General features: G+C 37.8%; 1 protein-coding gene across 1 annotated transcript in view; it reads left to right on the forward strand.

The window, feature by feature from the left end:
* Positions 1 to 19,318, forward strand: part of LOC149289180 (E3 ubiquitin-protein ligase HERC2-like) — an 81,530-nt gene extending 62,212 nt beyond the window's left edge. The window contains exons 72-93 of the mRNA XM_089490854.1: positions 846 to 977; positions 1,847 to 2,005; positions 2,150 to 2,268; positions 2,928 to 3,053; positions 3,870 to 4,025; positions 4,131 to 4,246; positions 4,340 to 4,538; positions 4,625 to 4,839; positions 5,003 to 5,180; positions 6,037 to 6,198; positions 7,846 to 7,937; positions 8,483 to 8,622; positions 8,902 to 9,089; positions 9,447 to 9,644; positions 10,223 to 10,306; positions 10,650 to 10,791; positions 11,106 to 11,300; positions 12,052 to 12,164; positions 12,608 to 12,798; positions 17,348 to 17,453; positions 18,339 to 18,551; positions 19,046 to 19,318. Of these exons, the coding sequence (XP_089346980.1) occupies positions 846 to 977; positions 1,847 to 2,005; positions 2,150 to 2,268; positions 2,928 to 3,053; positions 3,870 to 4,025; positions 4,131 to 4,246; positions 4,340 to 4,538; positions 4,625 to 4,839; positions 5,003 to 5,180; positions 6,037 to 6,198; positions 7,846 to 7,937; positions 8,483 to 8,622; positions 8,902 to 9,089; positions 9,447 to 9,644; positions 10,223 to 10,306; positions 10,650 to 10,791; positions 11,106 to 11,300; positions 12,052 to 12,164; positions 12,608 to 12,798; positions 17,348 to 17,453; positions 18,339 to 18,551; positions 19,046 to 19,318 (3,497 nt within the window). The remainder of the gene's footprint in view (positions 1 to 845; positions 978 to 1,846; positions 2,006 to 2,149; positions 2,269 to 2,927; positions 3,054 to 3,869; positions 4,026 to 4,130; positions 4,247 to 4,339; positions 4,539 to 4,624; positions 4,840 to 5,002; positions 5,181 to 6,036; positions 6,199 to 7,845; positions 7,938 to 8,482; positions 8,623 to 8,901; positions 9,090 to 9,446; positions 9,645 to 10,222; positions 10,307 to 10,649; positions 10,792 to 11,105; positions 11,301 to 12,051; positions 12,165 to 12,607; positions 12,799 to 17,347; positions 17,454 to 18,338; positions 18,552 to 19,045) is intronic.
* The last annotated feature ends 5,187 nt before the right edge of the window (positions 19,319 to 24,505 follow it).

Here is a 24,505-nt window from a genome sequence, read left to right on the forward strand (position 1 = left end):
TGTTTTAGATGTTCACAGACATACGTAACATTCTGTGAAGCATTTGGTATGGCTTATGACAATGCATGATTTTTATACCACTTTCAATATTGGGATACAGTTATTTGTTATTATTAATCTAGTGCCAACAGTTTATACAGTAATAGAATTTAACTTATGAGTTCCTTCAGGCGAACTCATTATTGATACTGAACTCAGATTTTTCTAGTCCTGCTTAGGAGTGTTGTCATGAAAGACTTGAACTCAAATTTTGTGTGAATTGTATGTTTTAAACATTTGAATACTTGTGTGATATGAAACTGGAGATTTCCATTCATCCCAACCCCTCTGCTTTTATCATTGTCTCATCTTTATTGGTGAGGAACATTATAAAGCCCTAAACCCACAAACACCCTCAACATCATCTTTTTAATCGCATCCTTACCTCTGTCCTGCTCCTTATCTTCTTTAACCCTTCCAGTCTCCACCCAACCTTCTTGGCTTAATTATCTATCCAAACATCATTCATTTTCCCCACATTGTCCTAAAAACCTATATTTCCTATTATGCTTGCCATTAAGAAATGTATTGACCCTTTTCCGTTGCCTTTATATTTTCATTCTTTCTACCCAATCCTTAGCCCAATTCTTTTTCTCTCCCTACCCACACATTCTCGCAGGCTTCTAGTCATTTCAACCATGGAATATAAGAAACATGCATCAAACTATAAAACCGTGCTTTCTGGTCAATTTCATTTCACAATTCCAGTTATTTTCATCTAACAGTTCTCAGCGGCTGTGTGTAAGAAAATTCTGTACATGTACAGGAACACTTAAGAATATATTACTTTTTTTTCTTATAAATAGGCCGAGAGTGGTCTGACTGGTCCAGTGAGCTGCGGATTTCTGGTGACGAGTTAAAGTGGAAGTTTATTAGTGATGGTTCAGTCAATGGTTGGGGCTGGCGCTTCACAGTATATCCTATAATGCCTGCCGCAGGTAACTTGTGATTCATGCGGTTGCTGTTTAAATCGGTGCTCCATTGAAAATGCACTCATTCTTTGCCAGCGTAGTTAAGCCAGACTATTTAAAGGGTATTCGTGTAGCTACTTCTCGCAACCTGGAAGCCTCTTGTCGAACAGGGCAGTGAGTGCCTTATGCATGAATCGGTGTGCAACATAATCTTTAAATATTTATTCTGCAAATGGAGTCAAACATTGTCACAAAAATAGCAAAATGCTTCTATTTGTGGCAATACTCTCTTGCTTTACGTGTGGCACTTCTCATGTCGGCTCAGCTCAGACCCACCACTCCATAGTGCCCAAAGTTTTGTTATGAAGGGCAGGGAATTATAGTGAACACTACACATGAACTAAGGAACACCCGGGCAAAACTTTGTTTTCCTTTTCTATTGCTTCAATAATAAAACAAAAAAAAACCTCTTAGCAGGGTACACTAATCACAGTATAGATATGCCATATACACAAAAACAATGAATTTAAAGAAAGAACTCAGGGCAAAGAGTGAAACTCTGATTAGTGTTAACAATGTGTTGTAGCATAGGATTTCTTTTGTTAGAACCAGAGGGATGGGACTATACTTGTATAACTAAGGAGAAAGGTACTGGAAATGAGATGGAACAGAAATGCTGAACTAGGTTACATTCTGCTCATCTTTCCACTCCTCTCTTTTCCAGTCTATGTCCCTAATGAATGAATTCATGTGAAATGTACACAGAACTGTGGTGAAATACAAAATGTTTAGTGATAAGTGGTTTACTATATAGTGTTCCAAAGAAACAGAGTTGTTTTCTCATCAGTGTTTTATCTAATTTTACGTATTTTTTTTTATTTTTTTTTTATCTGCAGGTCCGAAAGACCTTCTGTCGGATCGTTGCATCCTATCATGCCCATCCATGGATCTGGTCACTTGCCTTCTTGATTTCCGACTTAACTTTGCAGCCAACAGGGGTATTGTTCCTCGTCTTGCAGCTTCCCTTGCTGCATGTGCTCAATTAAGTGCCCTGGGTAAATATTTTACTTTTTCTTCTACAGTTCAGAGTATGCTTGGTGTTTGAAACTTTGGTCTGCAACTTTGTTAATATCAGTTTCACGCATAAAACCCCTACATTTATCTGTGACACACATGACATTTTCAAATGTACATTTTAGCTGCAGGTCACAGAATGTGGGCCCTTCAGAGGCTAAGGAAACTTCTAACCACCGAGTTCGGGCAATCGATAAACATCAATAGGCTCCTGGGAGATGCTGATGCAGAAGCTCGGACATTGGTGAGAGGCAGATTCTATCCTTTATAGGATATCATCAGATATATAGATGATTGTAAATGCAAAGGAAAACCCTGAATGCATTGAACAATGTTTGAAATGTCGTGACTTGTACTGATTATGATATCAAGCCTGTTCCAGTTATACAATGTATGTAATTTTAAATTGTTTCTTTATGTAGATTGCAGCATGCAAAATCAAACACGCTTAACCAATGTGTATGTTTGCTCTAGCCTTAGTTATGTCCACATCACATGTCATGTTTTGACTCCTCAACAGTGGTTACATGGGCTCCCTCTTTTGCCCCCTGTTTTAAACACCACTTAAGAGCACAGCACAGGCTTAGAACTAAACACAATGCAAAGTCATCCACTTACAGACAGATATGTCAGTCTTATGATAGGAACAACTCTGGTTCAAGCAGGTAAATCTGAAAACAGCAACAAGCCACAAGCAGGAAATTGAGGGAGCCCATGTAATATGGGTAAGGAATAAAAAAATGGCATACCCAGTGTCCTTATCTACATGCCCGTTTGCTCAAGTATACTGAACCGATAAAGTGGGCTTTTCCAATAATTTAAACAAACAAAATGTTTGCTTTTGAGGTTTTGTGATATCTCTGGCAGCTTCTATATGATGATTTTTTAACATCCTGGTCTTAGAGTTTCACTGGAAGTGCTTTAGCAGCTCTGGTCAAAGGTCTTCCTGAAGCTTTGCAGAGGCAATTTGAATACGAAGATCCAGTTGTAAGAGGGGGCAAGCAGCTTCTTCACAGCCCATTCTTCAAGGTAATGTGTAAATGATGTGAAGAACCTATGATGCATAATGCATTTTACCTTTTGAGTTGCTATTATGCCATGTTCAAACAGGTAAACATAATTAAGTTGGGTTGACACTAGTGGACTTTTCACAAGCTAGCCGTGCACAATGTAAAGTTAAATTAGTGAGAGGGCGGTCGTTCGTGTGTTTCAGATTCAGGATAGTCATATGCCTATCCTATGTTTAAATTGCCTCACTGTATTAGTCTTTACCGCTTCTCCAGGCAGGCGCTTCCGGTAATCTAGTACCCTCTCAGTAAGGTAAAATAGCATAGATGTTTCACTCTACATCACATTTAAAATGTTTGTGGTGCATACATTGAATTCCTCTTGCAGCTCTATTGTATATAACCATAAGCAGAGAGAGCCATTTTTCCTCCTCCTGGTGTGCACTTCCAATGTTCTAAAGGATTTTTAAAATGAACCTGTCACTAAAACAAAATGCCATGTAGGAGTAAAACAAAAGCTATATATGTGGAACCCGTCAAGAACGGGGATGTACTGGTCAATGCTAATTAATGTTGGCTGCACAGTGGATAGGCCACACAGACTTCCCGCACTGGTTAATCCTCTTCCAATCCCTTTTATGTCTAACTGGGGGCAAACCACACCTCCAGGAGAGTGGGCCTCTCGGCAGCCAACGCTATTGGGTATTCTCAGGTATGCAAAAACCTAGTAGTTTTTTTTTATTGTTTTAAATACACGTTCCTTAACAAGGCTGGGAGAAATGACTTGCTCCAAGTGTTTTTTTTCTTCCTTTTGTTTATTGGTCTACTCAATTTTCAGGTTTTGGTGGCCCTTGCTTGTGACCTCGAGTTGGATACACTTCCCTGCTGTGCAGAGACCCACAAATGGGCATGGTTTAGAAGATACTGCATGGCTTCCAGAGTTGCTGTTGCACTTGACAAAAGAACACCTCTTCCACGTATATTTCTAGATGAGGTACTGCTTTTAGAAGTAGATTAGTACATGTATTTTATGGTATATCTTAATCTTGACTAGGTTCTTCTCATATCAGGCTGTATGTAACCTTTTTGTGTGATATAGGTGAGCAAAAAAATCCGTGAATTAATGGGAGACAATGAGAGCATGAATACCTTACATGAAAGCCACGATGTGTTTAAAAGAGAACAAGACGAACAACTTGTCCAATGGATGAACAGGTCTGTGCAAAGCTGTCTGTTTTGGAAATAACGGCAAATATGGCAGATGAATATTTGAGTGTTTATTTAATTCTATCTTTTTCTTCACTAAAGGCGGCCTGATGATTGGACTCTGTCAGCTGGTGGAAGTGGAACGATATATGGTTGGGGTCATAATCATAGAGGGCAACTTGGAGGTATTGAAGGTGCAAAAGTCAAAGTGCCTACACCATGTGAAGCTTTAGCGACACTCCGACCAATACAGCTAATTGGAGGGGAACAAACGCTATTTGCTGTTACTGCCGACGGAAAGGTGAATCATTGAAGGGATTATTGGTTTATGCATTTAAATGTCATAGTTTTCCACTTAGATGATGACTTTGTATTGTGTTCTTGTAGTTGTATGCCACTGGATATGGTGCAGGAGGGAGGCTAGGTATCGGTGGCACAGAATCTGTATCCACACCCACACTACTGGAATCTGTTCAACATGTCTTCATAAAGAAGGTGGCTGTCAACTCAGGTGGGAAGCACTGTCTTGCCCTGTCTTCTGAAGGGGAAGTCTATTCTTGGGGAGAAGCAGAAGATGGAAAACTAGGCCATGGAAACAGAAGGTAAAATAAAACAATAGCACATTTGAATAGTTTTCTTTTTCCTATTTTAAAAAAGGGTGCCTGCTTTTTAAAATGTAGTGTCAAAAACTACAGAGATCCATTCATTCAGGTGTAGCTATAGTGGAACTTCTTTCGACAAGGATTAATTTTGGTTCTATTTTAGCTCTTGTGACCGTCCCCGTGTTATTGAATCTTTAAGAGGAACAGAAGTAATAGACATTGCTGCAGGAGGTGCACACAGTGCCTGTATTACTGCTGCAGGAGAGTTGTATACTTGGGGCAAGGGAAGATATGGACGACTTGGTCATGGAGACAGCGAGGATCAACTGAAGCCAAAATTGGTAAGTCTAATGGAGAGCTTTCTAAAGTTCCCATATAAATGAGTAACTGAAAAAAAAATTGCTTGATTATGTACCTAGCTGCTGACATCAGGTTCTGTGTATGCAAATGAGGTAGCCCTGCTGCCTTATTTCCTGCATCATGGAGAACTGGAACACTCGCTGGTAATAGTTATGGTAGAAACAGATTTCACAAACCATACAATTTTTTGGTGTATGTGCAAAAAAGTTAAAGCTTTTTATATATAGCGCCACAACCACACCGATGTTCTTGGTTGACAAAAGCACACCTATTCCTCCAAGCAATCTTGCTATGCTTCAGATTAATCTATATATTTGATTTTATTCATTATTACCATCTACATTATAAAGATAGAACTACATTTTTATTAATGACTAATAACAAATAGTCCATACATAAATATGCACAAAACACAATAATAGCAGCAACTGTTATGTGGAACTATGTCTGTCCCATTGGCAAAAGAAATAACAATGATTTGTATGAATCTAAGAGACCAGCATAGAGCCATTGGCATTATGCTACTCAAACAGCTCAATTTATAACCCCATTCCGTCAGTGATAACATCAGTTATCAGTTCTCAGCTACACTGTCAGTGGATTACACTCCGATCTCAATCTCCATTATATGTGTAGAAGATAACGTTTCATGGGTTTCAAAGAAGAAAAGAAAAGCAAAAATGTCTTTCCAGAGAAAAGCAAATTTTGATTATTAAAATAACATCAAATGGATAAGAAACAGTGTAAAAATTGTTAATGTTGTAAATCACAGTTGTAGCTGAAAATAGACATGCAGAGGCCCTTTATCAGGTAACCTATTTTGTTTTCTTTTTGTAGGTGGAAGCCCTGCAGGGATATCGTGTTATAGATATCGCTTGCGGCAGCGGAGATGCACAAACGCTTTGCCTGACTGACGATGATACGGTCTGGTCCTGGGGAGATGGAGACTATGGAAAACTAGGAAGAGGTGGCAGTGATGGCTGCAAAGTACCCATGAAAGTATGTGGCCTTCTCAATCCCTTTTTGCAGTTATTTACATTTCCCATTTTGTAAGCAAAAAAGAAAACTGAGAAATCCTTCTTAGACGATGCACACGTGTGGACAGTCTTTCTCAAACACATACAAAAACACAGCTTTGCTACCTGGCTTTAGACGACATGCAGTCTAGACATATGTTCTGTTAATAGTAATATATACATGAGGACGTTTTTCTTTTTGCCTTTGCTAGTGTGAAAAGTCCTCAGTAGGACAAAAAAAACAATGTAATATAATACTTTGAGAACTTACCATGGACATTTGTTTTGAGGATAAACCTATTTCAGGCAGACATGCATGAAAAGGTAGGTGGGAAAGACCTTTGGAATCTTGTATTGGGTGACTCGTGTATCAAGGGATAAAGGAATAGATTTTAGGAGTGTAAAACCTGACTACGTTGTTGCTCTGAAGCACTTATCACACATTTTATCTATTGCTAAAAACTGCTTCAGGAATCCAAGGTTACTTAGCAATGCAGTGTAAGGTAATTGAACATGTTTATCTCAAGTGCATTGCTTCACTGAATGATGTGACAGTCCAAGGAGAGAGACCAAATTAATATTTTTGATAAATGGGCTTTAAATTCAGGGACTTACACACAAGGTTTCTTGAAGGAAATCTTTTTTTTTTTTTTTTTGTTTTTTGTTAAAATATATGCGATGAAAGAAAATAGAACCCCATGCAAGTTCATTTTGTTATTTTTGTTCATATATTTACACAGTAATTTGTATACTGTACATGTATAAAATCAATATTAACCAATATGTAATATTTATGTTGTCAGTTAAGCAGGCCTCAGTGGTGTTTTGGGCAAAAAAGTTGTAAGCCATTGGCAAAAATACAAACACAAACCTAAAAAGAACTTAAACTGCTATAAGACTTTATTACTGTATTATGGCTAAAAGGGGCAGTTTTACTTGGCAGAAACAAAGCGCATGCTATGACAAAAGCAAAAATGGTAGCTGATAAATTGACCTCAAAGTGCAGAACACGGAGAGATACTAAGGCCATATTCAATCCCGTTACTAAGGAGTGAATCTTAAATGGTTGAATTTTTGTATATGTAAGCAAAGGAGCAGTTTGCTGGAGCTCATTGCATCAAATAGGAGTGGAGGTTTAGTACTGTATTGTATTGTGTTCTTCCAATATTCTTGCGCTCAAACTTAACATAACAAATGAACATATATCTAGCCTATGTGCAACTTCATCAACAATAAGTAAGTATCCTGAGAACAAGGCACTCATGGGTTAGAAAACTGAAAATCATAAATGTTTTGGTAGTACAAATGCAGATTGACATTTCATTCCACATAGTGGAGTTTTATCAAGAGAATGCTACAGCATATAAAAATATAATTATTTGGGGTCCAGCCTGTCTGTTTTTAAGATACCTTTTCAAATTAACCCCAAATAAACATATGCCATGCTGGTTCAGAAACCAGGTGCTTATGTGAATGCAGTCCATGTAGATGGTAAGTGGCTTGGTAAGCAATGTGTAGTTTTACACGTACTATTTTTGAAAATATTTCTATTTTTAATACCAATTTTATACATATATTTTGTATTTGGCGGCCATGTTCAGTACAACTCCATTTCCTATTTTTCCGATAGATCGACTCTCTAACAGGGCTTGGAGTAACAAAAGTGGAATGTGGATCTCAGTTTTCTGTGGCCCTGACAAAGTCTGGTGCTGTGTATACGTGGTATGTTCATCTTGGTAATGTAAACTGTTCTAGTTCTGCACAGTTTTATGGCAAACTTGTGTCATGTGCTTAAGGAATGACCATGTTTCTTGCTGCCTTTCAATAATGTCCATTGTATAGAGCTATGGCATATGAGAGTGCTGTATAAAACAATCAATAATGATTATATCAACTTTTGTTTAGCTTTTATTGCTTTTGTTAAATTCTGCCTTATCTTTTACTTGTGTGTTATCCTTTAGTACTTTTCTGATTCTATTAAGTAGGCGTGTGATCTTGTGTTTTCCTGGAATACAATGTATCTTCCAGCATTCCTCTGTTGAGGCAGACTACAATATGGCATCTCTTCTATGAAGTGCACTACATAATGTACGCACAAAATTAAAAAGAAAAAAAATTAGTAATTCAAAAAATACAAACATCATGCTGCCATTAATCCTTTGCTTTTAATCCTCATGCTGTGATATATAATATAGTTCTCTGCATTAAATTGAATATTACCTGTCTTCGTTGATGGCTAATGTTCTTTTTGTTTTATATATATATAGGGGCAAAGGAGATTATCACCGGTTAGGCCATGGTTCTGATGACCACGTGAGGCGACCCCGACAAGTACAGGGTCTTCAGGGCAAGAAAGTTATAGCCATTGCCACTGGATCATTGCATTGTGTATGCTGCACAGAAGATGGTAAATAGCTAAAGTATCCCCCAAATAACACGGCAAAAGCATATTTATGAAATATTATGTTTTCCTAGGACCAGCTTTTTAAAATAAGATATCTTAGAAATAAGATGCCTGCTTAATAACAAGCAACCTCTAAAATGTTTTTTGTATTTTTTTAGGCAAGTTCCTTCATATTCATCCTTTTACCACCTGAGGTTATTACAGGAATCTTTGTAGGGGATAGAGAAATGCACTCGGAATGCAAAGCTTTTGTGAAACTAATGAGATATTTCTTTTTTCCAGGTGAAGTTTACACATGGGGTGATAATGATGAGGGTCAGCTTGGAGATGGGACCACCAATGCTATTCAAAGACCCAGACTTGTCGCTGCACTTCAGGGTAAAAAGATTAACAGAGTTGCTTGTGGATCTGCGCACACTTTAGCCTGGTCTACTAGCAAACCTGCTAATGCAGGCAAACTTCCCACTCAGGTATGTGCTCAGCAGCATTTATTCACTTACAATGTAACTTCTTTTTTTTTTTACTGTTTAAATCAACCCATTTATTAAGGAATTTCCTGATATGCAGGTTTTGTGATTACTCATTATCTTAATTATGCATAAAACAATGTAGTTTTTTTTATTCAATTAAACACTCAACAGTTTTGCAGTACCACCTATGATTACAGGTCAGTATAACATATACAGCAATACATAATTAGAACAAGATGGAACCATTTTAGATTGGTTTTTATTTTCATAGACTGTATAACTCTGCTCCTTTAAAATTATTTATTCATCATCATCTTTTCAATATGGAACCATAACTATGTTTTCAACTTTATGTAGGTCCCAATGGAATATAACCATCTCCAAGAGATTATGATTGTTGGGTTGAGAAATAGGTTGCTGTTGCTGCATCATATTTCCGAGTTATTTTGCCCGTGCATCCCCATGTTTGACCTAGAGGGACGCCTTGATGAGACTGGCCAGGGTCCCTCTGTTGGTTTTGACACTTTACGTGGGATTCTCATTTCACAAGGAAAGGTATGTTTATTTCCTGTGTACAGTAATATTTGAAAAGGTGTGCGTGTATGTAGAGATGTCATACCCTAAAAGTAAATGTATGGAAGTATTAACATCGCCATGGGTGGATGCATTGACTGACCTTTTAACTGAATGGGGATATGCGTGCATGATGCTATCATTACCGTACTGTCAGATGAAACATAGGAGCAGACAATGTAGGGCAAAACCATTCTCCCCTTCCAGAGTAGTAATGGTGCATACCATTGATTGCTGATATCTATCAAATTGTGTTTCATGATTCTTAGTTATTCATGACTTCAGTAACTTCATGACATTTTCATGTTTTTCTTTTTTGAATCAATTGTTTACCATATTTTTATATTTTGTACTTTACATGTTGTAGAGCTAAATGACCTATACTATGAACATAAAGATGCTTAAAATGTGAAGAGAACAGTTGAAATTTTTTGTTTAAAGTAGGTTGTAGCTAAAGTAGTGTTTAACTTACATCAGTTCCTAGCAATGGTCAATAAAATGGCTAAATATGTGATTACACCAGGAATATAGATTTAGAAAAAATGTTTGTGTCTTTCTAGGAGGCTGCATTCCGCAAAGTTGTCCAAGCTACCATGGTGCGAGACAGACAGCATGGCCCAGTGGTGGAATTGAACAGGATACAAGTGTGTTTGTTTTCTGTTTCATATGCTGGCATTTTACATATAAATCAGATCGGCCTCATTTTAATTGCGGGTTACCTGGGAAAAACCAAGCCTTGCGGCAGAAACTTAGCCATTTGTAATGTGTTGTGACGTCAAGGGGTTGAAAGTACACCTCTCATGCCAACACAAGATTTAGTGAATAAATCCCTTTGTGTTATCACAATCCATTTATTGTTTACATAATACCAACAGGGTCTTGTTTCCTTAGCTTTCATATAAATCACTGATTGCAATACTAACCACATTCTGCTGAAAGTCATTAAAACTCCAGCTGGTGTCATTTTTTGTTGGTTACTTCATTTAGGTTAAACGCTCAAGGAGTAAAGGTGGTTTGGCGGGCCCAGATGGCACCAAATCTGTTTTTGGCCAGATGTGTGCAAAAATGACTTCCTTCAGCCCTGACAGCCTTCTGCTACCTCATCGTGTTTGGAAGGTCAAGTTTGTTGGTAATTGATTCATTGAATCTTTCGAGAGTCGTTTTGTTTCAACGGTACACTTGGATACGTTGTAGCATAAATGATACTTTCAGCTTACCAGCCAGGTGTGAGCAATATAATTACATAAATTATAACACTTTTCCTCATTTAACCCTAAATGCGCATAAAACACGATAAAAAAAAATTAGATAAAATCCGTTGGTTTAAAAAAATTTTGCACTGAATATTACTTCTTACTATCCCCCCAACTGTTTTTCTTTCTTATTCTACTAAAATTTCCACTTTTAATACTACACATCTAACAATTGTTATTTTATTCGTAGGTGAGTCAGTGGATGACTGTGGTGGGGGTTACAGTGAATCTATCGCTGAGATGTGTGAGGAACTTCAGAATGGGCTGACACCGTTACTTATTGTGACACCAAATGGTCGAGATGAGTCTGGTGCTAACAGGGACTGCTTCCTGCTAAACCCAGCTGCTAAAACTCCGCTGCACATGAACATGTTCAGATTCTTGGGTGAGTTCTTCACTAGCATAGAGGCCTATGATATAGAGTTAGTACTTTAATGTAGAAGCCCGTACAGCCGTTGTTAAAAGGATGATGTCCTTGTTTATTCATTGATGATTATTTGTAAAGAATCTGTACAATACCAATACTTGGTAATAAATCTGGTAATGGTTAGAATAACATAGTTTGTATTCTGCAATGCTTTGTGTGAAAAGTGTGCCCTCTGTCTAAGAGAAAATATATGGAAGCCATCTGTTTTCTCCAAGACTTCTGTGTGCATTATTGTATGTGTGAAGTTATACTGGAATTACTAGCTCTCCCACAAGTCCATATTCTATGATTATGGTTTTTGGTACCTAAATACACTGCTTATATAGGCCCTCACCTCAGAGCAGCCTTAATTTGTTGTAATTTAGTGGTACCTCTGCTTTTTGTTGGAAAAGTCAGTTGATCAGTACATAAGCAATAAGTCGACTACAGTGTTAATGTAATCAAGCAGTTTATGAAACGGCTTACCCAGGATTTCCTTAATACCAAAAAACAGTTTGTCAAACATAACACAATTTGGTAAATAATAAATGTTTTACTTCTGGTGAACAGTAATTAAGTTTGATTCCTGTTTATAAAGGATTTCATGCACTCGAGGTTTGCTTTGTCTGATTAAATGATTTGGATGTCAGTGCCATAGGATGAAATGATCTCCCTTTGTGTTGGATTAATGACTCTGTTGCTAAAGTAAGCGTGTTCTTTTTCTGTCCAGGTGTGCTTCTTGGAATTGCCATTCGAACAGGGAGTCCTCTGAGCCTTAATCTTGCCGAACCAGTATGGAAGCAGCTGGCAGGCATGAATTTAACAATTGCTGACCTTAGTGAAGTAAGCATTGTACTAATAGCATATACAAATTGATTTGACATGGTGAAATGATTTTAAATCATTCATCCATGTTCATTAATATAGGTTTGTATAGGCATTATAGTGGCGTCTGGGTAGGGTTACAGCATGTATAAAGATTTTGTCACGTTAATTTCCTTCTATAATGCATATCAACGCATAAAACATAATAGTGCTCTAATAAAACCCATGGTGGATTAAATTATCTTCTGGCTGCTGTTATTAGAATCAGTTTGTGCTGGAATAAAGCTTTTTTGGTTGCAACACATTACTACAGAGATTCACAATACTTGTAATAAATAGTAAATATTTCATTAATCCTGGTGTATCCTATTGAAGTGTATGAGATTGTTTTATTCCGAGGAAAAACTAAACAGAGATGTATCCGTAAAAAATACCAAGTCTGGTTGTTTCCATATTTAAAGGTGGATAAAGATTTTATTCCTGGACTTATGTACATACGAGACAATGAGGCCACTTCAGAAGAATTTGAAGCGATGATTCTTCCGTTTACTGTGCCAAGTGCAAGTGGTCAGGACATACAGCTCAGCTCCAAGCATACCCACATTACCCTTGAGAATCGGGCAGAGTATGTGAGACTTGCAATCGGCTACAGGTTTGTACCAACGTGTTACCTTTTCTTCTTTACATGCAACTGTAGTTGGTACGAAAAAATCATTGTTTCATGTCTTTGCCAAGAAAACAGTTATTCATTTTTTTTATTTATTTATAATTCCTTTGAGCTTGGGTAAGGATTTATCTTCAGAAAACCACTACATAAAGCCTATTTCTTAAGGTAGTCATCCAAGCTAGTTCAGCAAGCTTTACATCCTTTGAGTATGCTGTTTACCTGATTTTATTCATTAAAAATGCATGTAGAGTGTATGTATATGCATTTACCACAAAGTGGTTTTACCAAATATTTATTTAATTGTCAGGTTTCCATAAGAATACTTTCTAGGACCTTGAAGCAGGAACCATGTTTACTTTTATTTTCCATGTAAATGAAGATAAAACACATCTTTAGCCAGTATCGGAAATAGGAAGTCCCAACCCTCTGTCTTAGGCAGAGGTCTGGGGATGTGTGCATACCTTGTAAAAAGCACAGCTAAATCCGTTTCCCTTTGTGGCCAGCTGTCTGTATGGATTTATGAAACGTGTTTCGCTTACTGAATTTTCCGTTCGGAGAATAGAATATCTGAAAACTGCTCACCGTAGGGGGAAGGATTTGCTGAATAGGAGGCATACTGAGCAGTTGGGTACAAATGAGCATTTAGCTTCTCTGGATGAAACAAATTAACTAGATGATTCTAATTTTTCTTTAAAAAAAAAATATATATTTTAAATTTACTTTAATGGTGAACATCATGATCTAATACCCTTTTTTCAGAGCTGAGATTAATGTGAAAAGGCAAGAATGTATGCAAGGCCCATCATACTGTTTTTTTCAATCATTTTTCAAGGGACCAATTACCAGAGTACATTGCCAGCACCTTGATATTTTGGGTTTAAAACTCCACACTGAGCCGATTCTTTATGGCAATGCTAACAAAATCTTCGTCTTAAATTTCATTAGGCAATGTCCTGCTTGGTGATTTATACTTAACTGCTATATTGTTTACAATAGGCCGTGTCTGGCTGCTTGTCTATTAGATACATACAAATGGCTAAGATGAAGCTCCTTGAAGACGTTTATGCAAAGAAACATGAACAGTTTTTTTAATGAAAACATTTTTATTTTCATACTAGTAATAAAACATTTGGTAGGTGTTCCCCCTATTTTTGAAAACATATTTTTATTTTGATACTAGTAATAAAATATTTGGCAGGAGTTGTAATCTCGTATTGGGTTATGTCCCTGTAAGTCCTGGCTAGTAACTTTCCATTTATCAGAATAGAGTGTTTTATATGCTGTGGAACAGCAACCATTTCCAGGTCTAATACGCATTCGCTTCTTGATTTGCAACTGCTTGTCTGCCTAAATACTGGTGGAAGTGGAAATTAAAGTGGAAATTAAATCGTAATGCTGTAAAGGTCATCACTCTTGTGGTGTGTCCTGGATACATTCTTAATCCTCCATAGGGGGCATTTCTGACTATTTTTCATCATTTAATCTTACAAATGTGAATTCTCTGGTAGATCAAAGGCTAGATACTGGCAAGATAATAAAGATGCATGAAAATTGAAGAAAGCTGGAATTTGTAACAGGTCACCACTTGGTAGTAAAAGAGTAAAACTGCAGTGCAATGGGCCCCATTTCCTGCTCTAGAATTAGAAAAGCAGCTCAGCCTATGGAATTAACAGGAATATGCAGACTTTCTATTTTACAGTGAAAGCCAAGGGAATTACACAAATGGTGTCTTAAATCTGCCCTGCCTGTGCATTTGAATGAGCCGGTATCTTCATAAACCAATCTCCCGCATGGAAAATAGCTTGAGGGTGGCCAGAGGGGCAGATGCGGCTATCATGTGCGTTAAATTGCGTATGATGGCTGGAATGTCTCTTTAAAAGCAGACAATGCCAATTTTGTTTGTATTAGTTTTCAGGGATCACGAGAAGAAAGTGGCATCACTGACCCTGTCTTTCAGCAAACTGGGCAGCATTTATCAGTGGTGTTAGGCAGTTGTAAAGCATATGTGCCCTTCCTCTCCATCTGGGTTTATCATTGCACCCAGCAGAGCTCTGTTTTGCTATTGGTACAGATTCCTGTTCTATATACTGGGATGTTGGGGGCAACTAAGGGCAGGGGCTTAGCAGCTCAGAGCTGTGCGTCTTACAGTTCAGGCCATAAGTAACTAATGGAAAACACGCTGGGGGAAAATGTAATTTTGTTAAATGCCCTGACCAGATAATACAGTCACTCACAGCATCATCCTCTGGTTTGTGGGGTTTCTTTAACCCCTTAATGACAATTGCCGGTTCTGGCACGGCACGGAAAAACAAGTCGATTATGACAAATGACGTGCCTCCTAAACTTAAATGGTGTCGCTGGAATGCCTCGATCAGGAGGCATCCAGCGACACCAAACACTTACCTTTGGCAAGATGGCGGCGGCCCGGGAAAAAAACCAGTAAAGGTGAAAGTTCGCTAGACGGTCTCCTGACCCTCTAGAGAACTCTGGCTCCACTTGCAGGTTGAATACAGGTACTGCATTCAACCATGCAAGTCAATGGAGCCCAGCTTTCTAATCACAGTGTGATTAGTAAAAATAAATTAAAAAATAAAATAAAATTAATAATTAGAAAAAAATAGTAAAAAAAACAGTAAAATGTAAAAATAATTTCCCACTGATGTCACTATCAGGGGAACCTTAAAGTTGAAAAAGGCAAAAAAAATTAAATATATATATAAAAAATATATTTTTGTGAGCAAGTCCTAAAATTAGCACATTAGCTTAAAACGATTCTCGCATGGAAAGAGTTAAAATACTGGCATATTAAATGCCCATGGGGTGTCTACTTTTAAAAAATGTATGATTTGATGGGGTAAATTGAATTGGCCGGGTTCAACAATGTCCCAAATAACACGGGAGGAAGGATGGCCACACATCTAATTTCCAATTAGAAAAATGCACACGTACCAAATGTGGCCTTTTAGTTCCCCCAAAAAATGACAAACCCATGCATGTGGGGTATCACTGCGCTCAGGAGATGTTGCTGAACACATATTGGGGTGTCATGTGACAGCGGCATAAACCGGGAGCTGTAAATTCATACATAAAGTAGGTGTGTGGGGGAAAAATACACACAAAAAAATACTACTGCAAACTTTGAAAAAATTCTGGTGGTAAAATGTGTGCATGCAAAGAGTTAACACACCAGCATTTAAAATACCCTGGGGTGTCTAGTTTTCAAAAATATATGGCTTTATTGGGCACACTGAAATGGCCCGGCTCAAAGATGTACCAAATAGGGCATGGGCAGTGGATCCCCAAATGCCAAAGTTCAACATGGAAAAATGCGCATGCCCCAAATGTGGCCCTTTTGCCCCCAAACAGCCAGGCAAAATCATTCATGTGAGGTATCGCTGTACTCAGGATATGTTGCTAAACACATATTGGGGTGTTTTATGATAGTGACATATACCAGAACCTGTTTATTCATACCTAAAGTAAAATGTGTGTGAAAAAACAAATGCAAAAAAAATTACTACCATAAAGTTTGACAAAGGCTGATGGTAGAATTAGTGCTTGAAAATGGTTAAAATACTAGCATTTGGAATACCCTGGGCTGTCTAGTTTTCAAAAATATATGACTTGATGGGGTAAATTGCATTGGCCGGCTTTAAAGATACCCGAAATGGCACATGAGGGGAAGAATTACCAGATTTGGAAAAAATGGCTTTGAAATAGCAAAACGCTACCTGTACTTTTTGCCCCATAATGTGTAGAAAAAAAGCAAAAAAACATAAAAACATTGGGTATTTCTAAACTCAGGACAAATAGTAGAATCTATTTAGCAGGTTTTTTCATTACCTTTTATAGATGCGTAAAAGATTTTTCAACTAAAAGTTAGAAACAGTCATTTTTTTCTAAATTTTTCACCATATTTTGTACTTTTTTTAATAGTAAATAATATGATACAATCATAACAATGTCATCTAATGAAAGCCCTTCTTGTCCTGAAAAAAACAATATCTAATGTGTGTGTGGGTTCAGTAAACGGGAAAGAAGAAAATTACAGCTAAACACGAGCAGCGCAGAAATGTTAAAACGGCCATTGTCATGAAGGGTACAAAAAGTAAAATCAGCCTTTGTCACGAAGGGGTTAAAAAAAAAAAAGAAAAAGAAACTTGAATCACATGCCCAAACCTGTTATGCAATCTTTTATAGAAAAATGAACATTATTTTAAATAACTACTTAAACACAGGCTGAATAATGTTTATTTTGTTACTTAATAAACTCAACAGGTTTTATTTTTTTGGTGCAGTACAATGTGACTATACATACCTTCCAGTAATACGATGGAGTAATCTGGGTTATGTGTAGAAAGTGATTCTGATCCAGTGTTTCTGATCCAGTGTTTAAAAAGTGGTCATAACACCATACTAACCAAGAATGGCAGTGTTTTTGTGATTTTAATTATTCAGTTGTATTGTTAGCTAAAGCTATTTATTTGGAAGCATTTGTTTTCACTGGATTCCTTATTCTCTTCTGCATTCACAGACTGCATGAGTTTGATGAGCAGGTTGCTGCGGTACGCGAAGGAATGGCACGTGTGGTTCCTGTGCCCCTTCTGTCTCTCTTTACTGGCTATGAACTGGAAACTATGGTATTGTTACTGTTTTACGTTAACTGTATGTGGCTACTGTGGGTATCTACTGGTAGCGGACTGGTGATGTCAGATACATTCTGTGTCCTTTTAAATGGGTTTTAGACATGGTATGTTCCATATTGCATAAATTCTAGAGATTTGCACAAATCCCAGATGTCTGTATAATGTAATCTCCACAGAGCTATAAGCGGATGCTTAAAATGTCATTCAGTGAAGTACTTAAGTCCATATTATGCTTTTACAGTATACTTCAAGGCTTATATACACTGAAATGGTTACTTTAAAGTGCCCATAGTATCAAACGTTAATGTCTGTAGACAGTTCAAGTAACACAAACTTGGTTTGAATTCCTGCAATGTTTTACACAATGGCTATGTTATGTTATGTAAGACGTTCCTGATCCATTACTTATGGATGATGCCTTTACATTTAATTTTTCTTCATATAGCCCCAGCAGGTTGTGTAGCACTATTACAATAGAGGACAGTGAAAATATTTAACAAAGACAAGAATGCTCCTTGGAATTTACAATCTATTGGGCAGTCAAGAGCAAACTGAAACAGTAGGAGAGGCGTATGTCTCCCCAAAAGATCACTTGATTATTCAAAAAGTTCTGTTTCCACAAATAGGAATCCATGCACCCCCAGAAAATATTCTGTAATTTATAGCTTGTCTGTAATATTGCCATTAATTCGTAACCATGTGATGACCTTTGTTAAGATTAGGTTTTTAGTGACATAAGTTATTAAACTCTCATAGTTTAGTCATAACCTTGAATCCTACATTTTCTTTACAATATGACATGAGGGACAGCTGTATTTATTGTTTTAATTTTGGTTTTTCTGTATGTGACCTTTACATTGCATATTTATCTTCATTCAGGTGTGTGGCAGCCCAGATATTCCCCTTCACCTTCTGAAGTCTGTAGCCACCTACAAAGGAATTGAGCCAACTGCATCACTCATCCAGTGGTTCTGGGAGGTAATGGAGTCTTTCTCCAATACAGAACGATCCTTGTTCCTTCGGTTTGTATGGGGCAGGACCAGGCTCCCCAGGACTATAGCAGACTTCAGAGGCAGAGACTTTGTCATTCAGGTATTTGGATCTGTTGTTCTCTTGTATTACATAAACCAAATTAAGATTTCATTCATAACATCACACAATATTTTATGCAATTTGAATCTAATTACCCGAAAAAATAGTTTTTACTTATATTACATTATAATGTGTGTCTGTTTTGAATTATTATATATGCCTTAAAGTGCTCTACCATTGTGTATACCCATATTAGATGAAATTAAGGAGAACCAAAGATGCTGCACTGAGTGGCTGCAGCTGAATGGATACTGAAAATATTAGCAGAGCGACAAGCTGACACTAGCTTAATATCAAAGCAATTCCATTTTATTAGGGAAACTAATACAAATTATTACAATGGCCAATCGACAGACTGTTCTTTTGCAGAAAATAGAACCAGTCTAAGCAGACTGGATTAAATCCCTACAGTTAGAATCTAATTTGCTTTTCTGAGTGAAATGAGTGGTCTAATGTATTGCTTGTATTTGGTTTTTTCCCCTTCATCTTAATAGGTTTTGGATAAGTACAACCCTGCGGATCATTTCCTTCCAGAATCCTATACTTGCTTCTTTCTGTTGAAGCTGCCCAGGTATTCCTGCAAGCAGGTACTTGAAGAGAAATTAAAATACGCTATTCACTTCTGCAAGTCCATAGATACCGATGACTATGCACGGATTGCACTAACTGGAGAGCCAGCAGCAGATGACAGCAGTGATGACTCTGATAATGAAGATGCTGATTCTTTTGCTTCGGACTCCACTCAGGACTACCTAACAGGGCACTGAATGGAGGAGAAGCCAGCAAAGCCTAGTCTCCTCTATCGCACTGAAGACCCTAGCATTAGAATGGAAGCCAGCAATCCAAAGCTTGCAGTGGACTTTACAGGGTCATAGAGAGTGAGACTTCTAAACATTTTTGCATTGTATTTGAAGAGATGAGGGTGCCTATTCCTAATTACGCTGCACTGCACCTATTTTGTGTTTTTATTAAACGTGTTGTAATGTTTATTAAAGAGTGCAGTGTCCAGAAACAAACTTAAGGCAGCACTGCCTTTTACATGTAAGTGCAATAGTTCCCTAATCCCCTTATTTGGTGTTGTACTTTCTCGATGGTTGCAAATTACAGTACTGTGCAGAACAGAATAGTATTAATCACTTTCATTTTCTCTGCTAATGTTCAGTTTATTAAAATGTGTTTTCAAAGGCATTTCAAAGTCACTAAAGAGTTATATTTGCATAGGACAAGGGGTTATTCCCATTCCTAACACTTGTCTTGTCTGTATATTTTAGCTCCTACATAATGCCACTATATATATGCAAACCATTTTCTCACTCTCCAAATAAAACATCACAAAACAATTTGCCTGTTTTCTCTGGTGGATTGGGCTGTTGGGTGCCCAGCAAACATTGTTCATCAGGAATAAAAGTAAGGTGTTCTTGGGGATTAAATACACAGCACTGGGTAGATTTAATAGTATGTATTGCTATTTAAAAATGTAACTTTTTATATATATATATATATATATATATATATATATATAATAAATTCTGCACACCTGGCATAACCATTTATTGATAACTGAAGTGATGGTTATTTTTCTTCAGCCTTTCTGTGTTTAACTTTTTTTTACTTGATAGTTTTATATAGTTATATATTATAACCTACACAAAATATTTAGCTGTTTATAACCAATGTTCACTGTGTCAGGCTGCCATGTCAGAACTGCAACTTTCCCTCGGGTTAGGTTAAATGTAATATTACATAACCTGTATAGTTGGTTACATAATCGGCTGCTGGATTTTGGTGTTCCTTACGGTACAGAGGAACTCCAGAAGCTTGTGATGCGGTTTTCTTTCTACTGCAGCCTGATTTCCTGGACTGGGCGTCCAAGTATAATTTTCTTGTATTTGGGATTGAAATTTGAGATTTATTGTTATTACTTGTCTGCTGTCAAAACATTTGAGCCTGAGTTAGGGCAAGATAAGATTAAAAGGCCTAATCTAAATCTAAGCATGCTGCCTCTGCTTTCTGTAAAAATATGCTGAGTGACCTTTCTAAATGCTTGTTCTAGGACCCAATTTAAGCTGTGCATTCAACTCTCAATTTGGAGGATACGTTAGAGGATACTTAGATTCTTAGATACTTAGATCTGCATTTAGAGATTTCTGGAGTCAAGCACTGACTCTAAATTAATCTGTGCTGCTGTTGATTTTATATGTGATACAGCCATGGGATCAGTATGTATGTCTGCCAGAGCTGTAGCTGTCAGCAGAAACAGTTTCCGAGAATAACCTGTGCAGCATTCTCTTACAGGGAAGCAGCTATTCAGGAAGAAGTTGGAGGTTCTCCTTGACTGTAATACTAGTATTAGCTTCCTTGTAAAAGGAAATCCCCAAGATCTCTCAACCCCTTTCAGGGCCCTATTTAAAAAATCATTGAAACGTCAGTGCAGAGACATTGAGATTGTTGAGTCAGAGTATGCCTCTCTGCCCCTACAGAGGTTTCTTTCACAATTTATTGCGGATCACCCCAGATAGGAGGCGTTGTCTCTGCTGATTCAAGTTTTGTTCCCGGAGAAGGTCCTAGTGCAGGTTCCTCCAGAAGAGTACAGAGGCACTTATTCTCTGGCATTTGTGGTTCCAAAGGCCTTGTGAGGTTTGACTCATTATGAATTTGGGATTGGGATTTTCATCGATCCAAGATTAAACATGGAGTCCTTTAACTCCACCTTGGAGATTCTGTCACCAGGGATTTGCAAGACACCTACCTCCATATTCCCATCAGGGAGTCTCATCAGAAGTTCCTAGGTTTGCCCCTCTCTTCTTCAAGAGTGATCCTGCATCTTCAATTTACTTCACTTCCATTTCACCTTGCTTATGCTCTATGGATTTTTAAAAAGATTATGGCAGTAGTGGTCACCTTTTTTGGCAGGCCCACCATCAAGATGCTCCCCTACCTAGATGACTGGCTCCTGGTGACACTATAAGAATATGTTCTTAATGATCACATTATCCAAGTACTTTAGTTGTTATGAGAGCTTGGCTGGTCAACATCAAGAAATCTCATCTAGTGCTATGCCAAAGACTGTCTTTTCTGGACATGATCAAAAATATTGTACTATGTTCTGCCTTCCTTCCATCAGACCAGAAGGTTTGAATTCAGTGTTTGAACAGGGGCTTTCTCCATGCCTGAAAATAAGCAGTTGATTGGGCTCTAGCCCACATGAGGCCATTTCCAACATTTCTCTTAGGATTTTGAAATGTCTCTGCCATGGCTTTGGAGATGAGGATTATTGTATAAAAGATGGTGGCTGAGACCATCTTTGTCCAGAGGGCTCCAGTGGCACATGCAGAACCTGGTAGTCATCTCCACGGGTGTAAGTCTGACCAGTTGAGTATCTACACTTCTAGGGTGCTCAGTCCAAGGACTATGGAGCACGTCAAAAGTCTGCAGATACATCAATTCCCTAGAACCTTTAGAAGTCTCTTAACAATTGGAGAGAATTCATCTTTCAAGAAAAGAGAGCATTGTCTAGCTGGTCATTGTCTTCTTGCATCTGTTGTTTTCTTTCAGCAACCTCTAGTTTGGTAGCCAGCAAATAGGGTCTGTACAGCTTCTAGAGCAGTGATGCATTCTGTTAGGTCCAGGGGGCTTGCAGTCAAACCATGGGGCAGACTGCTCTTTTGATAGATCAACCCGTTCAGTATTCCACTCTTTAATCTGCCGGTTACAGAGGAGATTTTAGATCTCTAGCCAATCTACAGTATAGAGGCTGCCCTCGGTCGGACCCAGGGCAGCACCGAAGTTGTAATGCATTGCTGCTCTAGAGTATACTTTTGTGCAGTCTTAAGAGAATAGGACATCCATTTTGTGACCTGAATGCTTTGATGCAACTCATTAGGATAGAGGCCCAATGCATCACATTGGTTATCACAAGGTAGTAAAACACTTTTTGAATAAATTCACAAGGTTTGAGTTAGCCTTCCTGTGTAATGCAGAACATTATGAAATGAATACCTAACCTACATGACAAATGCAATTCATCAGTCTAAGAACAATAAATCTGAAAACACAATGTTCTATTACCAAGAGGGAATATAAATGCTCAAGATGTCAGATCTTGTAACAGAAATCACAGCACCTATGAATAAGGTATTCACTTATCATGAAACAATGTTCTGACAACTCGATTATGTGAACTAGAGCAGCAAGAGTTGGTTATCAGGCGCTCATGTATGAACCATCAAAGAAGCAAAAGGGGAAAACATAATTTAGGGAGCAGCCTCAGTAAGATATCTGTCATTTAGGTTTATTTAAGTTAGGGTTATTTAAGACTGAAGGGTATGGAAAGCTTGTGTAATAAGAGAACAAGGAAAAAAGGGGTTTTCCCTATGAATATGAACATAGGTGTATTTGTTTCCCCTTAACACAAAACAAGCACCCTATGTGCAAATTTGATCGGTGTCTTAATTTTCTTTATTCAGACACTTACTAGGTATTGCATTCTTGTCCAAAAAATTGTATTTTAATAATTCCTTTGAAACCAATGGTTCTGTATATCTATATTTTTCCCCTTTGAATATAATCTGTTTGATAGGAAACAAAGCAATGTTTAAATGTATCCTACATGAACTGAAGTAATTAGATGCTTGACAGTGCCCACCACTGTGGTTTTATAAAATTGTGGTGGTTTTGTCTGACTCACTTACGCCTCCCGGCTAATGCAGCATCATCTGTACAATGTCTAGATACAAATGTCATGATGTTGAATAAGTCTATATGGTTGTTGGGTGTCAATGACTACTTTAACCATCCTTCTCAGTTAGCTACCCTATGGAATATGAGGTCCCTTCCTTGCTGCAAAAGGTCTTCTGGAGTGCTAGACTGGCTTGATCACTGAGGGAACCACTGAGATCTTAAAGCTGAGGATATGACCTGTGGACAAAAGTACAATGCACATTAATAAAAATTAGAATGTTCCTTAGTGCCCCAGTCCAAGGCTGATGCTATTATAAAAAAAAAAAAAAAAAAAAAAAAGTATCCTTCACCTGCCAGCCATAGGCCATGTCAGTGAAATAAATAAAAATGTGCACAGAAGAGTCCAGGTGTAATTGATGCCCTTTTAACACAAACTAAGTGCTTCACAGTGAGGAGCACTCAGAGTGAAAGCCAGAGGATCATGCTCTCACCACAGGTACTCATTTGATGATGGTGGAAAATGATTAAAAAAATATGAAAGTCTGGTTGTGTTATACCAAGGAGCTCAACTAAGTATGCAATAAATCTATTAATGCACCTTTACACAGATCAGCCATAATATTATGAGCACATTTCTAATATTGTGCAGGTCTACCCTTTGCTACCAGAACAGTCCTCTGAAGGTGTGCTGTGGTATCTGACACCAAGACATTAGCAGCAGATTATTTAAGTCTTGTAAACTGGGGGCTCCATGCATGCATCCTGGTGCATGGCTTCACCACCCATGTGCATCAATGAGCCTTGGCTGCCTATGACGATGTGGCTGGTTCCTCACTTTTGCTTTCTTGGACCACTTTTGATAGGTACTGATCACTGCAGATTGGAAATACCCCACACGGGTTGCAGTTGTGGAGATGTTCTGACATATCCACAACTGCAGCTCTTGTGGGGTCTAGCCATCACAATTTGGCCCATGTCAAAGTCCCTCGGATCCTTACCCTTGCCCATTTTTCCTGCTTCTAAAATGTCAACTTTGAGGGTGAAAGGTTCACTTGCTGTCTAATATCCTGTCACTTGTCAGTAGGTGGGATATAACAAGATTGTCAGTGGTTGTAATATTATGGTTGATCAGTGTATATGCACATAGTTTATAAACATACACCCAAAAATATTGCCCCTTAATGGTGGAAACAATATCTCATCATCCTATGCACACATACATTTGTTAACATTTACATGCTAAACTAAAAAGCTACCATATATACTTTGCTCTG

Source organism: Sceloporus occidentalis, unplaced genomic scaffold, assembly GCF_023333645.1.
Source record: "Sceloporus occidentalis isolate IW3139 unplaced genomic scaffold, rSceOcc1.0.p SCAF_47, whole genome shotgun sequence".
Taxonomy (NCBI): domain Eukaryota; kingdom Metazoa; phylum Chordata; class Lepidosauria; order Squamata; family Phrynosomatidae; genus Sceloporus; species Sceloporus occidentalis.